Genomic DNA, 18380 nt, shown 5'->3' with positions numbered 1-18380 from the left:
CACCCATCACCCCGTTCCCCAGTCCCTGCCACGATCTAATCTTTGCGTTGAAATCTATTATTCACACAGAAAAACTCACATGCCACAAGTACACTGACAACCAAAAATAAAACTCCCCAAGAGGAAGGAAGTATTTGCATTAATATCGGAGTTCCTTTTTTCTTTGCCCAGCAAGTTGCTGGTGCTCTGACAGTGCAGATCCACCTTCTCCGAGCTGCCACATTATTTCAGCCCATCGTGTTCTCTAGACTGACTGATGAGCAGCTCCGAGCTAGCCTGCCTGTCACCCGAGCATAATAAAGCCCTGTGTAGTAATGAGTCACGGGCCTGTTTTTGCATAGAGTTTAGCAAGGCTTCTGGACCCGCCCTCCGTTGCACCTTGTGCTATATTAGGGCTTCTCAGACAGGAAGAATTTTCTTTCGCTGGTGTATCTGCTCCGGTTACCTTCGGGGTGAGTGTGTACAGTTCGTGTAGACAAATGAACTTCTCTTGCTGAACTTGATCTGATTCTTACTTGGTTTTAGTATCTGATTGAAAGTTTAGGCATTTAAAAACGTAAATTAAGAAACTGAAAATAGAATGATCCAGTGTAATGCAAAACTGTAATTTGCAAAGATCTGAATATGTAAAACTTTGCAGTGTCTTAGGTCTCAGAGATGTATAGGATCTAATTTTAAGAGCTTCTTGTTTGACATGTAGATATTAAGAAAAAGCAAAGTACTCTAAGAAATCTCTTTTTAAGGGGAAAAAACATTGTAAGATCCAATTTTGTTGTTCATTCAGTTGCTGTCTAACTTAATTTTGCTAACAGCCACATGCTTTGTGTCTCTAAGGTTAGGAACTATTCATTAGGGCTAGTAATAAAGATAATTAATTTTTATTTTGTGCCACTGAGCTTTATCCAGGATATCATGGACTAGGATTATATTGGTATGTTTCATGAATTGATAAAAGCTAGATTACTCTCTCTAAGGCTTAAAACAAATTGTATATTGTAAATTAATATTCAAACATATATATTACCATAAAAGGGAGAGCATTATGACTAAGTCAAATGTAAATAATTGAATTTACCTTATTTTTTATAGTTTGTTTTTTAATAAGGAAAATTAGCTAATGCAGCAGACCATTTCTTAAAGCGGTTTACTTGGTTTTCATTGGCAGCCTATATCCAAGCATCTCTGGATATTGCTTACCACCTATGCGGTTGTTCTAGGACAGACTCAAGGACAGAAGAACGCAGAGTGCCGTAAGGGTAATCAGTACACATTACTTAATTTCCATGTGCCTTGGTTTAACTCATCTTGAAAAAGTGCTGTTAGATATTAGGGCAGTGTGGACGAATAAATTCTAAGCTCTGAAATTAAGTATTTTCATAAGTACCCATTACATTCTGACTGGGAAGGCAAGTTTTACTGTTTAAAGAAAGTTGGTATAAATTGACAATTTTTAAAAACTACCCTTTGAAAACTATTTTTCCTCTTTCCTTTACCTCCTTCCCTTTTCCTCCCACCTTTTGCTATTCAGTTTCGTTTTAGTTTTATATCTGTATTGATAAAGTTTCACTTTCAAGTTTTTTTTTTTACTGCTGCCTTGAAAATTTAATTAGGGAGAATTGTTCAAATGCCTCAAGAAACTGATTTATAATGATATGGAAATAATAAACTTACAGTTTCATTTTTTTTTCCATGTGCTAATTACTCTAAGAAAGTGTTGTTATTAAATGCCCAAGCTTAGGACAAGTAATGCAGGTTGCTAAAAAGTGCAGTAAAATGGATTCATCACGGATGTTTAGCACTGTTACCGATGCCCTGTCCTTGCTATAGAACTGCACGCCTTTTCTATGTAAGTAGTAGTATACAGACCATTCAAGATTTCATTACCTTATTGGCGAGTAGTTTAACTGATTCTTCAGGTATCCAAATTAAAGCAGAATCATAACCTTTCGAGCTAACTATATGAAGGAATTTAAGTTTTTTCATTTTCCCAGAACACAGAATCTCATGGGCCTTGAAAAGTATTCAACTTTCATTCAGATATTTGCATAAAGGCAAGTAGCTATTTTTCAGGTAGACAGAACTTTTCAGTCACTGACTTGTCACTATATTTCCAAGGTAAGGTAGCAGCCGTCTCAGGCTGAAAGACCACCAGAGCCGAAACCTCCAGTGCCCAGGTCGGTGCTGGTCAAGCGCAGTTCTTGCCTCTGGCCTGCGACCTAAGCCTCGCCCTGCCCCGCGTAGTCCCTGTAAGGAACACTGACAGTCACACCCGAACCCCCCAGAAAGCACGCAGAGCAGCTCCCTTCTACCTTCCACATTAGCCATCCGCATTTGAAGATTCCAGAGGCTTAAAACTTCAAAACTTCCTTTGAAGAGAGTTCAGAGTTCAAGGCTGGTATTTTCTATTTTTGAACATGTCTTCCACACTTGATGTGTTTTTTCCAGCAGCTCTTCTTCTGGAGCATCTGCGACAGATGACTGTTGGCAGAGGAAGCCAGAACTTTATATACCAAGTATAGGTTTACAAGCCTATTGGTTTAAAAATACCTTGCCCTCGTTTCTATGCCTTCTCTAGAATTGTGCCAGGACACTGACATTTATGCCTTAGGCTATACACTTTCAGAATGGTCATGACCTCAGGCTGGTTTTTGTATTAGGACCGCAGTATCACTTTATAGGAGATTATTTTTGAACAAGAATAAATTTTGGTCAGATTGCCCGTGAGGATTGGAGAGGATGAGAGATCTGCACTTGAAATTCGAATAGTATCCAAATTATCAGAAGTAACGCCCTAATTATCAGGAATAATGTCCTAAAGTTGGAAATTCAGCAGTTGCAAATTTCTGATGACTGTTTTGGTGTGTGTTTTGTTTAAATAAAATTTGAAGAGACCATGAGAAAGACAACTACTCTTTCACTTAGTAACACTGCCTGTTTTTTTTTTTAAAGCTAAGCAGGAAGGCTCCATAAAGAGCCATACTTGGGGGTTGGAGGAGGAGAGAAATTGGGCTGCTTGGCCATGTGTAACAAAGGAAGCTTAGATGCCCAGATATTAAAATGTACCCTTCCCTGTTTGAATTGTTTTCATTGGGCTTTTCCAGTGTCTCACAGAGTGTGTGGTAGTTTTGTAAACTCTATTGTACTTTTCCACATTCTCCTTCCTCTTTTTCAAGCTAATAAAATGGTTTTATTTAAATAGTTCCTTCTAGAAATCCAGGCTCCTTTTCAGATATTAAACATCAAAGAAAAACCATAAGCACTTAGCATTGTATGCTTTGGTTTTATAAATAAATAGACTTGTAGGCAGCTTCTACATTTTTGTTTAAGCTAGATGACTGACAGAAAGATGTTAGACCAAAGGTTACTTGAATTTGACCCTATGTTTGACTATATCAACAATTACCTAAAGACTACTACCCCCAAAAAAATAAAGGCAACTAACTCCCAAACTACCATTATAATTACATTCTGGGAGTGGTGATCAAATGTTTTATGAGTTATATAGAGAGTATGTATATACGGATGGGTAATAGATACTGCATTATTTCTTCATATGTGAAAAACTGGGAGGTAGTTTACTATTTGGCAATGCTTTTTACTCTAAGATGCCATCAATGATAAGATCATCAACTGACTAATATCCTTTCTGGGAACGGAGGGAAAATACTTTTTTATAAGAAATTTCCCAGTTTTATGCACTTAAAATGGAAATGGGGTGGGTTTCAGAATTTAAGGAGTTTTTATGTATCTGCGATAACACATTTTAATTATCAAGAACAGGGATCTAATGTCCACATTTTGTTACTAGAGTTTAGGGGGAAAAATCTGATTTTTTAATTTTTCAACTAAGTTGCAAGATTAAGTTTCAATAGTGCTTCTATTATAAAATTTTATTTAATTAGAATAAAGTAAAAAAAAGTAAAGAAAGTCATTGAGTACCAAAAAGTTAATATGTAATTTTCCTTAAGATTTATACTGCAAAAATGAAAAATATTACAATAACAAGGGATATTTTTAAAACTCTTATTTTGTTTTAAAAACTAGACATGTATAAATTTCACCCAAACCCCTAAAATGATTATTCAGTTAACAAACACTATCACCTGTCTACTATGCGCTAGATACTATGCTAGATTCAAACGCAACTCAGATCTCAGTTACGCCATTCCATAAAATTAAAGATTTTAATATGAGAAAATTAAAGAATAAATTTTACTGTCTATTATGTTTCTTCTTACATTTTTTCTATATTCCTTCATTGATTTAGTAATAGTAATGCATAGTTTTCCTACAAATTTCATCCTCACATGTAGAGAAAATGTTGATAAAATGTTCTTGTTATAAAGCACTTTTTTGCAAATATCTACTTTACTTTAACTCTGTTCAAATCTTGACATCACAGAAATTCAAAGGGGAGAGCTACAAATTCTCCATTTAAAACTTTTAACCTCAAACTTTGAGAGATAAAGTCTCTATTGAGCTTCTTAGGAAAGAAAAGAGATGCCCTCAATAACTTGGTATTTAAATCAATCCAAAAGTACCACCTTAGTATGTCAGTAACACAGGAAGAGCCTGAAATGTATGTGTGTCACATGTACCTTTTTTCTCTCTCTTTTACTGTGACATCACCTGGGGAATTCCAGAAGATTGGATAATCAAGATATGACTAATCAAGATTCTGCTGTAGATGTGAAAATGGTGGGTATTTAAATATTTCCAGATCCATTCATTGATGGTGACTCTTCACCTTTGTCTCTGCCTCTAAGCAGGTCATTCACTATGGGGCTGGAACTTTACACAGATCTTTCTTTGCAATGTCTGACTCAGCAGTAGAACCTCAAATATTTGTTGAACTGAATTTCAACTTACATTTGACATTCTTTTGCTTGAATACTATGTGCATTAAAGTGTTTCTCAGCATATGAAATGGTGAAATGGTTCCCCCATTCCTTTTTGTGCTAAATGCTTTTTGCTCAGCAACAAACGTAAATCATAGTGTGAGAGATTTTATTGTAGGCCTCTGAATTAAAAATAGCAAGCACTTACATTTTTAAAAAAAACTTCTTGGACAACAGTAGACTTTGTTGCGTTATAGACGTTAGGATGAGGTAGGAAAATACAGTCTTTGGAGTTAGAACTTGCTTCAAATCTGACCTCAACCCTCGATAGCTGTGAGACCCTCGAATGAGGGCAACAATCTCAGCTCTGAGAAACAGAAATGAAACCACCAACTTCCTGTGGCTCTCATTCATATGACCCCCATCTTTATCGAGGTATAATTGATGAATAATATTGTAAGATATTTGAAGTGTACAATGCATGATTTGATACATGTATATATCTGTCTAGTTAACACATCCATCACTTTTCACACATTCCAGTTTTGTGTTTTTTTTAAAGGAGAACATTGACGTTCTACTCTTTCAGCAAATTTCAGTTATATAAAAATATAAATTTCAACTATATAATGGTTTATAGTTATAAACTATAGCCAACATGTTACACATTAGATCCTCAGACCTTACTCCTGTTATAACTGAAATGTTCTTATTTATACTTAATGAAAAAGTATGTAAAGTGCCTACTAGCACATAGTAAGCACTCCAAATGTTAATCACCTGTATTATGTGAGTGTTGTAACTGTGTAAGTATCATATTTACTTGTACGTGTGGAAAAAGATTATATCCGTTCTCTATATTCACAATTATAAAATCCTAAAAAATCACAGTTTCCCCCCATGATCTCTTTCTTATGTTCTGTTTCTGGTGGTTTTCCCCTGTGCTTTCTCTTCTCTATTTTTCTATCCTGTTTCTTTCTAGCTTTCTTTTTCCTGTTTGAGCCTACAGACCGGAACATGACGTAGCATCCTCGCAGCTTGTGTGATAGCCGATGAATCTCTTGTTCAGCTCACTTTGCGTCCAGTGTTGGATGGGAGGGGAAAGCTGACTCAGAGTTCTGGCTAAGCTGTCATCAGTGTAGTTACTGGTGTTAGGAGGAAGCATTTGAAATTGCTGTTTTTATACATCAGATATAGTCCAATACTGGCAATTTCATGTGGTTCAACCTAACACCTGGATGGGAAACTTTGCCTCTCTTGCATGATTAGTGTTTAACACGTTGTTTGCGGGTAGTTTTTATCGCGCGCTCTACTACCAGTCAACGTAAAACGTATAAATACGTTTCCCGCATACAATGTGTTAATTCATTGGTATTGAGCTTGTGTTTCTGATGTGTTGAATTATATCAGTATAAACTTATTTTCTTGCTTGAGTCAATGTATGTCTTTATTTTTAACCAAAATGAATACGAGTGGTGTAGGAATGCCCTGCTGGACAATTTTTTATTACTTGGGCCACAGAACCTTCTAACCTGTGTCTCTTTTTGAAGCAAGTAACTATGTAGCCAACCCACAAAAAGGCTAGGAAGGAAAAGAAGCCAAAGATAATGTATACTTATATATATGTTACTATCATTGCATTAATTTACACACTTTCTGCCTTGGGTTTGCTTTTCTGAAAACATTGGTACACATCTTGTAGGTTGAAGGCCCCTTAGGACGTTAACCTTCATTTTGCATAGCCTGGCTCCAGATCTCTCCTTCTAGACTTTACACACACACACACACACACACACACACACACACACTCCTTTCCACATACACTTAGGTTTTAGACAAACAGAGCTATTTATCTTTCTCCCCCAATAGACCCTGTACTTTGATTCCTCGCCAGTCTCAGTATATCCAGGCCCTGCTGCTCTTTGAAGGCCTAGCTCAGCATCAGTAATCTCAGTTCCTCTGTTCCATTTGTATTTCACCTGGATGTCTTATCAAGGCAGTAGTTATTTGGATTCCTGTATTATAGTCCAGGTTACAGAATATATATCTTGAGTATAAGAAGTATATCTTACTAAAGCTTTTGTATCGCTCCCAGGCCTCCTTAACATAGTGCCTTTCCTAATAACTATATGGTGAATGAATGAATGAATGAAAGAATTTGGCCTATATGACCTCAATGTGGAAACGGGCCACATATGTGGGAAGCAAGGAGAGATGGTTATCACTAAAGTGTAGTAATGCATGACCTTCCAGTAAATCCCAGAGCCATCTGTGTACATGAGTAAATGTACCAGTCTGAATAGGTGTCTTTAAACCTATACTTTTTATGTAGTTACGTAAAAATCATAGTGCCTGCTCCTTTGTACCAATGCAGTAATGAAGCCTTTTGCTTGTACCAAATATTAACACTAGAAAACAGACAAAATACATCCCCTGAGAGCTTTGAACAGAAATTCTTAATTAATTTAAACTAATTTTTATGTAGGCTGTAGAAAACTACAGGTAAGCATCACTAGGACAATTTTGTGACTATACCGTACAGCTACTTGTATCTTGTCATTTATATCTCAGTAAACATCTTCGTAAGATAATATTAAATCTAATATTGCTATAGGGCTTTAAATAAACCTGAGTATCTTAGAAATTAGCTTCTTTAGAAATCACTGCTTTTTGAATATGGAAGTAGACTAATAGGAGTTTGTTGTGTTTATTATCTGCACAAGTGCAGTATTGTACAGATCAGCCAGAATAAGTGTGTGCTAGGTCCTTCTCAGTCATCGTTAGTGTTCGTTCAGATCAGCTCCAGTCAACCAGCACACCTGGGGTCTTGTCAGGGAAGCTTTGCTCCTTCCCCCACCTTTACATCACGGCCTTATGAAATGAATCCGTTTTCTTTTGTCCACAGATGATGAAAACGTTTAGGCTCACATTTATTTTCCATAAAATCATATCATAATCAAATTGAAAAGTCTTTGGACAGTTCACAACAACTTGCCTTTCAAGCAAGTGAATGGATAAATGAGTGAAAAAAGGAATCTAGAACAAGTGCCTATTTGCTTGTCTCATCTATTGAAGAATTACTGTAAATATTTATTTATATATACATATGTAGTTTTTATTGATTTCAGAGAGAGGAAGGGAGAGAGAGAAACATCAATGATGAGAGTCATTGATCGGCTGCCTCCCGCACGCCCCCTGCTGGGGATGGAGCCCGAAACCCGGGCCTGTGCCCTGACCGGGAATCAAACAGCGATCTCCTGGGTCCTAGGTCGATGCTCAGCCGCTGAGCTATGCCGACAGGCAGAAATTACTGTAAATATTTAGATAACCTTCAATCGGTTGAAACCTTTTAAAGTCCAGTTAAGTTAAAAGGATCACTGTATGAAGGCTCGTTGCATTGTAAGTGATCTTATCTACTTAAATACAGCTCTTTAAAGAAAGGAAGTGTATTGTGGGCCCAGGCCTTTCATTCATGGAGAAAATTTTAATATTAGCATTTCTCTTTCCTATACACTTCTGTATCCATTTCAGTTTAGCCTTTTCCTGATTTTTCTAATTTCATCCTTTATGTAGAGACAGCATGGGGCCCGACAGGCTTACCTGGTCAGGTTCTCTTGTAGCAAAGAGACAAGGTCGGGGGAATAGTTCATAGCCGTGTCCATTACACAGGTGAAATACGTTAATATGGGTGATAACATACCCAGAAAAATAGCATATGAAATGAATAAAGATTGTCAGGTGCAAACAGTATAGGACCTTGATTTGAGGTCCTGTGACTGTCTGTTTATACTGTGGAGCCGACTGTTACGTGACCCATAATTTCCCCCGCCCGGTCTTCTTGTACGTGTGCTGTCGGAGCACCGTGCTGGTGCTGAATTTACTCGGCTCCGTTTCACTCTGTCTGCGGTAGGGTAGGGGAAACACATTAAATTGTTGAGAAACACTAAAGCCTGAACAAACCATCCTTGTAGCAGCCTAGCCCCACTGGTCTTATGCTTTTTAGTAGTTGTCCTAACTTGAAATAAATCTGCTGTAAAATGTACGCCAAGAACAATGAAGTTATTTGGAATATAGTACCGTGAAGGAGCAAACATCTCGAAGCAACTTTTCAAATCAAGTATATTAAATATACTTGAATTATCTGTGCAAAGGTCAATTTGTAGGGAATAATCATGTAATATTTGTTTCCTTTCTGCTAAGAAAGTTTTGAAAATGTAAATATGAATATAAACTCAGTCTTAAGCAGAAAGGTTCTTATAAGAAAACTATCACAAAGTTCAAATATTCTCCAGTTCTCACATTCCATTTTGCTTAATGAATTCTCCTAATTTTCTTATACCTATATATGTAATACTACTAATTTCCGAAAGCCTGATGCAAAAGTATGTCATGAGAATGAGATAAACTGGTGCATATACATGCACATCGGTAATCAGAGAAATGAAAATAATGAAAAATAAAATGGTTGTCTGTCTATCTTTGGGTAATAGAATTAGAGGCAATTTCTTTTTTCTGTAATTTCTGTAATATGCGTGCATGACTTTTCTAATTAGAAAAATTACACTTTCTGATAATATATTAATTACAAATGTGGTTTTATCTTAATAATCTTCTAGATGGAAACTACTGGTGTGTTTTTAAAAATTTTGTGTATAAATGGTAATTTGATACAGTGGTTTGTTTTTATATGACTCCTCAACATTTTAAAACCTTTAAATAATATAAGCTGCTGCTTGGTACCCAAGGAACCTGACAAAAGAGGAATTAAAGAGTCAGTTCATTTCCTTTGATTTTTAGATGCCAGAATTTCAGAAGAGTTCAGTTCGCATCAAGAACCCTACAAGAGTAGAAGAAATTATCTGCGGTCTTATCAAAGGAGGAGCTATCAAACTTCAGGTGAATTCTTATCAAGAAGCCTTTATTGCTAAACCTTTATTTCTAACATTCAGGTAGGCACATTTATCTCATGCTTTGCAGTGTCTCTGAGCAAAAAAAGTTTAGATAGAGAAGTTTAGCCTATCCTTTCAGAATGTAAAATCTGAAAGATAGGTCTAGAGCTTGTAAAAAAATATGTAGAATATCCTGCTGGAAACAGACAAAAATTAATAGCCTTGAAATAAGTTTAGTTTTTCTTTAATATTAACTACTAAGTTAACTAATACTGTACATTAAGTATTAAACTATTTTAAGAATAATATTAAGTATGTACAGTTAGTTTCAAGTTGCTCTTCCATATCTTAATTAAATAAATCATAGTAGTTCAATTAAGTTTTTGCTATTAGGGATAACTGATTTTTATTTTTTTTAATTTAAAGGGATGTTTTTGTTGTTTTATATATCTTTATTGATTTCAGAGAGAGGAAGGGAAAGGGGGAGAGAGAGAGAGAAACATCAATGATGAGAGAGTCGTCATTGATCGGCTGCCTCCTGCACGTCCCCTGCTGGGGATCGAACCCGCAACCCCAAGTATGTGCCCTGACTGGGAATCAAACCGCCATCTCCTGGATCCTAGGTCGATGCTCAACAGCTGAGCCACACCGGCCAGGCTAAAGGGATGTTTTAAATGTAAACTGAATCAACAACCCAGATAGTCAATAACAATAAATCATTTCTTTTTTTAAAACATTTTTGAAAAAAATATTTAACCCAACCTCCTAAATCGCAAGAGCTGGCAGTGTTCCCAGGTATGGTTCATCGATTGGTATAGTTTATTTACTTGTATAAACAGGTTACATCTAGAATGTCATTTAATTGCTTTCACTGCATTTTTGTACATTGACCAAGGGGGGTGAAATTGTGCAGTGTTTTATCGCTATGGATAACTGTAACCACAATACCTGCAACTGCAAATTCCTATCCTGATTAATGAGATTGTATGTGGTAACAGCGCTCAGGCATGTAAGGTATTGCCTTGTAGTTAACGTAATTCTCGGGACTTGGTATATGACCTGCATCAGAAAACTCCGTGCAGAGGAAATAACTTACACTGGGGCCGGGGACAGGGCACAGTCCCGAGCCTCTGGGAAGCCTGCCCTCCGGCCGGCCTGCGGCCGCTTCCATAATGACTTCTCCCCTTTTCTTACAGATAATAACAGACTTTGATATGACACTGAGTAGATTTTCCTACAAAGGGAAAAGATGTCCCACATGTCACAGTAAGTGCAACACTGTAACAAGCTCATGAAAGCCATCCTTACTTTAAGACCCTTTTCTACCTGTCATATTATCTAGGAGATTGGGGTTTGCGCCTTCCTCTGCACGTGGAAGGCGAGGGAACCCGCTTTTTCTTCCGAGCTCCGCCGAGGTCGGCTGCGTTCAGGGCAGTATGGCCGTGGGCGGCTTTTTCTTTCTATATTTTGAGGATTTCTTTTTCCCCACGTTACATAAATGGCTATTTTCTGTATGGTTTTGGTTGCAAGAGGAATAAAGACTTCAGAAATTTTTCTCCAAATATGGTCTGTTCATGATTCAAGAAATATTTAAATGGATTTTAAATTTTGGATTAACCTACAGAAACAGCATTTATCATGAGTAACATTTTCTAGGAATGTTACTACATTTTGGTGTCACTTATATGTAAACTTAAAGAATAAGTTACTAAATAAATATCAAGTTAAAATGTGTTGCTAGGATAAGACACCTGTTTTGTTTCCCAAACTTGGCAGTGAGTTTTTAAAATAATACTCTTCAACCCGACCGTGATGTACGCCCTCCCATTTACTGTCAGTGCATGTGGAATCTGAGGCCTCATCTTGATAAGTTTCATAAAAACTCCTAAAAATCATACCCTTTGGCCCAATAATTCCTCTGGAAAATTTTTAATCAAGTAATCCTAAAAGTAGGGACAAAAGCTGTATTCACTGAAAAAGTAACAAAGTTCAACATAAAATTATTTATAATAGCAGAAGCTTGGAAACAACCTAAAAATTTTAAGACTGGAGAAATGGTATCAATGATGTCAGGCCCACAAAACAGAGAACATATAACTGTTGTGAATGGTATTCATGGAGAGGTTTTAATCGTATGAAAAGACACAGACTACACTGTGAAGTGCAAAAGAAAGCAGAATTCAAAAGCACAGATCTGGTTTAATCGCTTCCCTAACTGATAATGCATAAAAATTTAAGACTGAAAGGAAATATACTAAAATTTTAGGAATTTATTATTAAATGGTAAGATTGTCATTTTTGTTATCTTTACAATCTATATTTTCCCGCTTTTCACATTATTTATTAACATTTTATTAAGAAAGAAAGTATATTTCCCAGATGTATCCCCAGCTATTTAACTGAAAAGGATGGTGGTAAAGGGACCGCTCCGTATGCAGCTCAGTGTTCGAAGACTTTGAATTATCCAGCTCAGTGGTGCAAACGAGCCACCGAATCGTGGGTTTCAGAGCCGTCGGATTCTCCAGCAGTGCCCCGCCAGTTGGCACTGCCGACGGTTGTGCACTACCCCGACGGCTGTAATGAGCATGCTAGCTGGCTCGGCATTCAGCCTTAAAAGTACTAAGTTACTCATCAACGAGAGTATTTTTCATGCATCCTTTGCTTTTCCTCTTTAGATATCATTGACAACTGTAAGCTGGTTTCAGATGAATGTCGAAAAAAGGTAAAAGCACTAACTCATCCAGTTACTGCAAGACTTCCTTACCCTTTCTGCCGATTTCTTCCGGTTCATTTGCACAAACAAGCACCAATGCCAAGTGCTTATAGCCACACCTGGCACGTAGTAAACACTCAGTAAATGTTAGGTTTATTCTGCGGATTGTAGCACTCAGCATGTTTTAAAGAAAAAACATGACAGTAACTTTTTAATAACCACAAAACTTACATGAGAAACTTTTAAATGATTACCAAAAAATATTCTGGTGTCTTTACCTTAACTGGAAAGTTAAAACAAAACTACTTTGGTTTTACTGCAGGTTTTGCTCTCTTAAATTGGTCAGGAAATTGCCTCAGTTCTCTGCTTCTTTTGAGTAGGTGTCTGCCTGTGTCTGTCTTAATAAAAGACGCCAAAGGTGAACCAAATTTAATAATTTCATATAAGAATGAAATTTTTTTGTAGCGATAGTTTCATTATTAGTTGGTTTCACTGAATTGCTGACCTGAAAAGTACTTTTTAAAAAAAGCAGCTTTGTGCAGGTATATTTAGTTACATGTAAACTAAAATCAACACAGATCTTTTCCATCACTGTATGTACTAGGTACTCATGAACTAATCTTTACCATTTAAAGCAGTTTATGAAAAACACTTGTCTACATTGTTTGCTTCCTATAAAACTAAGCAGCTTAATGATAACTCTGCAGTCTTTATAATCAAGGTATTTGCTTATTTCTAGTTATTGGAACTAAAGGAAAAATATTATGCTATTGAAACTGATCCCGGTCTTACGGTAGAAGAGAAGAAACCTTATATGATAGAATGGTAAGTGTGTATGGACAATGGGAGGGTTAAAATGTGATGGCATTATACTACGGTTACAAATAACGGTTTCTCTTCCCCCTGCACTGTGTGTAAATAGATTGGTAAATTTCCAATGAGTTAGAGCAGTGATTAAAAACAACAAAACAAACTAATTCTCTAGTCACTCTCACAGTCTAGAATTCATTTTACTCTGTTTTTGGTGTGTGTTTTTTAAGATGAAGAACAGTAGGAATAAATTTAAAATTCTGCACTTAAGCCTTAAACTCAAAACAAGAATTTTTTTTCTTTCAAGTCTATGGACAAGATGTGGCTCAGTGTGTAAAGAAAACGTATTGGGGTTTAGATGGCCTCTGTACTGAGCTGGAGCTAGCGGGGGACAGTTTTTGAGATCACCCCTGCTGCTGGTTGCCTTCACGGGAGTGCTCCATTCGTTCTCAGCAGGCCGCACTGCCAGCAGTTGCTTCCTGGGAGAACCTGCGGAGAGAAACGCTGACAAACTCAGTGTCAGAGGAGTTCACTAAGGTAACCCCAGGAACTGGAGCCACTCCAATGGAGGAACATACCAAGGAATAGAGAATTAATTTTTTTAATAAATATGTCTTTATTGACTTCAAAGAGAGGAAAGGAGAGGGAGGGAGAGACAGAAACATCAATGATGAGAGTTATTGACTGGCTGCCTCCTGCACGCCCCCTGCTGGGAATCAAACCCGCAGCCCAGGCCTGTGCCCTGAGCGAGAATCGAACCGCGATCTCCTGGATCTGGATCATAGATCAATGCTCAACTACTGAGCCACGCCAGCCAGGCAGGAATAGAGAATTTTCACCTGAGAAGCAACATCGGGAGGTTTTAGTCTTAAGAGACCGAAATTGTGTTATTTATATTTATTATCCCATCACCTGAGTATCTTGCACACTTAATCAGTGCTTATGGTATGAAATGTTGAAAAGAGGTGAGACTTACTCAACATGTGGAATGGGAACGAGACCTGGAGGGCTTTAGAATGCGGATTTCAGCACCATGAAGGCACTGCCTCGCAATGTGAACTTTCTAGCAATGGCACAAGCTTCCTTGGGAGAATGTGCTCACTAATAGGGCAGGAGCCAACCCAGAGAGGGGGTTTCCCTGAGGAACGTTATAGGGGGATTTGTAGGTGTCATGTGGAGAGGTCCTAAGGCCTTGTTATACTGAGATGCTGTGATTACAGGGGTTTTATGTAATTGTGAAGCACCTATATAGTATAAAACTTCCCATAGCAAGGATCTTCTTTCTTGCTCACTAGGCAGCATCTCTAGTACTTAGGCATTTCATGAAAATTCAGACTACAAACAGGTGAAAAATGGTTTTACTCTAATGCTTATTGGAATCAAAGAAATGATTATGCCTCCCAAGGATGGAACTCCTATTTGTAGACTGAGGAAAGGGTTACAGCAATATCCTTTCGTTGTCTTATAAACACGTTTACAGCCAGAGTTTGGGGAGAATCGGGAAATGCACTGAGAATGTATGTATCATCTTTTGAGGCCTGTGGCGTATACACTCGTTAGTCATGAGTTTAAAGATCTGAAATTTAAATCCAAAAGATCATGAATGAAATACTGCATTTTCTCATACTGAAGGATGCTTTGTCATAAAGAGAATAGTTTTAATTTGCTTTCATTGCTTTTCTTTTTCTTTGGTCATGAACTCCAGGTACACTAAATCACATAGTTTGCTTGTCGAACAGGCTTTACCAAAAGCTAAACTTAAAGAAATTGTGGCAGAATCTGACGTTATGCTCAAGTAAGTTTCTCGGGTGTTTTTTGTTGTTAATTGTCTACAGATTTGAATTGTTGTTATATGTTGTATTCAAGTGTGTATTTTTATTAAAATAATCTATAAGAATATCCCAAATAGGAACATATCCAGAACATGCCGCCTATCACAATAAAAGTGGGGAGAAAAGGAATTGAGAATGACATGTTAGATCTTGGTGTACGAATGAATGCCTATGGGCTTGAAATACTAATTTACATCTCCTTTCTCCAAATTAAAAATTTCAGGACTAACTTACAAAGTTAGGAAACCAAGACCATTTTGAAATTTTTTTAGCAAAATATTTTTCAGACATGAAATATGAAAAGAGCATTCATAAGTCAAATTGAGAAGTATTTAGCTAGGTACCCTGTTTTTATGAAGTGCCCTCTTTTTAAATTGATCTAAATCTTTGTGAATTCTCCAAGTGCCCTTGAGAACTGTCTCTAGGAAAGGTGCATATGTTTTAGCAAATAATAAAAATATTCTAATACATGAATGATTAGCTATTAACATTTTAAAGCTTATTTTCAATTGTTTACTACCTCTTAAATTCTTCAACTCACCAGGCAAATATGATGCTGTTTCTTGATGATGCTACATTTTAAGGTGATCTAATGAGGAAAGCAAATTGTCAGTGTGAGGACAACTGGTATTTCATTCCTTTGTTAGGCAGCTTATCCTATAGCCAGGAAGAGTTAAAAGGGAAGACTGTAAGATGAAAACACGACCTGTAGCTGCCACATCTTAGGCAGGAGAGATGCCAGGTGTAAAGAGAACACAGCTCGGTCGGGCTGCTCTGCTTTTCTAACAGCAGGGAGGGAGTGGATCGAGCAGAATGATAAGCAGGCCTTGCAGCTCACCCTAAACGGGCTTTTCAAGGTATGGTGGCACTATTTGTTGTTCAGCAGTATAAATTCTGAGCTGTAGGCTTCTCCATATTCAGTGCGAGTCTAAAATCATCTAATTTTTACTATTAGAATTTATTAAAAGAAAGGTAAAAGTTAGCTGTTGCTTGAAAACCTTGTGCTAGTATCAGACATCAGCAACAGTCCCCTTGGGCAGTATTTTGAAATGAGAACTAAGTGAGGCATAGAATTAGGTAGAAATATGTATTTTTTTAACCACCTAGGTGATAAAAGAGATAGATCTTCGCTCGAACAATCATATCACACCTCCATCTTGCAGGGAAGGATATGAGAACTTCTTTGACAAACTCCAGCAGCACAGCATCCCCATGTTCATATTTTCGGCTGGGATTGGAGATATTCTAGAGGAGGTCATCCGTCAAGCTGGTGTTTATTATCCAAATGTCAAAGTCGTGTCCAACTTCATGGAGTTTGACGACAAAGTAAGAATGTCAGGTCATTCCTAATCATTACTTTTAAAATCTGAAAATATTCTAATCATGTAGATGCATTTGTTATTATTTTGTGTGTGCTCATTAAATTAGGCCAAGTTGATAGACCTACTGTGGGCCTCATCATCTCTCCCAGTGTTATATCCATACCCACGTTCTAAAAATAATAACCCTTCTTAAACTTTTGTTCCCAAAGCTTTTGACTAATATTAAAATTAGTAAGTCTTCTTTTAATGTAACTTAATGCAACAACTCTAAATGGCACCTTTACACGAGGAACCAAATGTAAAGTAAAAATTGGACTTTCAACTTGTGTTTATAACATTTAAAGTATCTCTAGAAAAACATTTACTTCTCTGAGTCCTTCTGACCTTTCATGAATGTGAAACTACAACACATAAAATTTGTAAAACCTGTTATCTCAAAGGACTTATGTACTTTTCATAGGGGGTGCTCAAAGGATTTAAAGGAGACCTAATTCATGTATTTAACAAGCATGACGGTGCCTTGAAGAACACACAGTATTTCGATCAACTAAAAGACAACAGCAACATAATTCTGCTGGGAGACTCCCAGGGAGACTTACGAATGGCAGATGGAGTAGCCAATGTTGAACACATTCTGAAAATTGGATATCTAAATGATAGAGTAAGTAGACAAATCTGTCATCTGATTTCCTTCTAAGAAAAAACTCGGATGAAACTGGATAGAAAGCAGCTGTTTTGGAGCCATCTGGTTTACCCCTTTCCTTGGGCGATGCGTAAAGGAGTGGGTAGGCACAGGTGCATGCTGTAGGCGTTGGGAAGGGAGGGCGTACAGTATAAGAGGCCTCTCTGGCCTCCCCTCTTGATGCCAGTAGCACTCCTTGGTGATGTCATGAGGATCAAAAATCCAGCCATTGCCAAATGCTCCTTGGGCACCGTGTCCCCATTTGAAAACCATTGGACTAGAGAGAATTCATTTGGGGAGAAAAGCCCCCAAGTGGGAAAATTTCTATCAATGAACTTTAAGGATTTGAACACTTAAAAGTATTGCTTCGTTTCAAACCTTTTATGAAAGTGAATTTAATCTTTTATTAAAGATTCTTTTTTGCCCAACAGATCTAACGTAACAACGGGGTTCGTACTGAAATCACTTGCTGCTCCTCCCTGTATATTAATCTTTATGGTTTTTTTGTTGTTGATCAGGTGGATGAGCTTTTAGACAAGTACATGGACTCTTATGATATTGTTCTAGTAAAGGAGGAATCCTTGGAGGTGGCCAACTCCATCTTACAGAAGATTCTGTATAAATGAGCATTCTTCCAGAAGACGAGACATCTCCCGTGGGTGCAGCTGATGCAAGAACTGCTCATGTGTTCATCTCACGGAGACTTTTATTTATAACATATCCTTGCTCAGACATGTTGAATCCATCGACCAGAAGGTCCATCTTCTCCACCTCTCTCAACACACTCCTCTCCATATTTTTTAACAAAAAAAAAAATCTTAAAGTCAAAATTTGAAAACTAACTGCCTACATTTCCAGAGTGAATTCTGTAGTTTAATATTATGGAGTTTTTGAGGAGTCTTTTTACATGTGTGTGATGTTCAGTATTGACATTTTTGTAATTTGAGTGAATTATGCCGATGGTATCACCATCTCCCGAAATTGTGTTATTTGGGGGGGGGGGGGGGGATTGAAATTTACCAGAACATACTAGCACTTGGTGTTTGGAAAAACTTGATATCCACATGTCGCTAATCATTAAGAAATGTTCTGTATTGATGCACTGATAATAAACATGAAATGAAAGGCCTATTTAATTCTACTAGCAAGACCCATTCATTCATTCACTCAACAAGCCAGGTTTCTCTTGTAAGCACTTGCCAGGTTTCTCTTGTATGTGTGTGATAACCTTGCAGTCAGGCCAACTTCCCTGCCAAAATGAAAAATTTTTTTTCTGTCTTAATAACTTTGAAAA

General features: G+C 37.2%; 1 protein-coding gene across 4 annotated transcripts in view; it reads left to right on the top strand.

Annotated features, from left to right (window-relative positions):
- Window positions 1-18226, top strand: part of NT5C3A (5'-nucleotidase, cytosolic IIIA) — a 42931-nt gene extending 24705 nt beyond the window's left edge. Inside the window, exons 1-11 of one of the 4 annotated variants that reach the window (XM_081147562.1) lie at window positions 189-452; window positions 1166-1256; window positions 4644-4698; window positions 9636-9734; window positions 10924-10993; window positions 12403-12449; window positions 13180-13265; window positions 14956-15045; window positions 16246-16408; window positions 16865-17065; window positions 17605-18226. In XM_081147562.1, the coding sequence (XP_081003688.1) occupies window positions 4663-4698; window positions 9636-9734; window positions 10924-10993; window positions 12403-12449; window positions 13180-13265; window positions 14956-15045; window positions 16246-16408; window positions 16865-17065; window positions 17605-17712 (900 nt within the window). In that variant the 5' untranslated portion in view covers window positions 189-452; window positions 1166-1256; window positions 4644-4662 and the 3' untranslated portion in view covers window positions 17713-18226. Of the gene's footprint in view, window positions 1-188; window positions 453-1165; window positions 1257-4643; window positions 4699-9635; window positions 9735-10923; window positions 10994-12402; window positions 12450-13179; window positions 13266-14955; window positions 15046-16245; window positions 16409-16864; window positions 17066-17604 lie in introns of those variants that run through there. The other 3 variants (XM_081147561.1, XM_081147563.1, XM_081147560.1) reach the window with 3 other exon arrangements.
- Window positions 18227-18380: the final 154 nt, after the last annotated feature.

Source organism: Miniopterus schreibersii, assembly GCF_964146895.1.
Source record: "Miniopterus schreibersii genome assembly, chromosome: 9".
Taxonomy (NCBI): Eukaryota; Metazoa; Chordata; class Mammalia; order Chiroptera; family Miniopteridae; genus Miniopterus; species Miniopterus schreibersii.
This window is presented reverse-complemented; position numbering and strand designations above follow the sequence as displayed.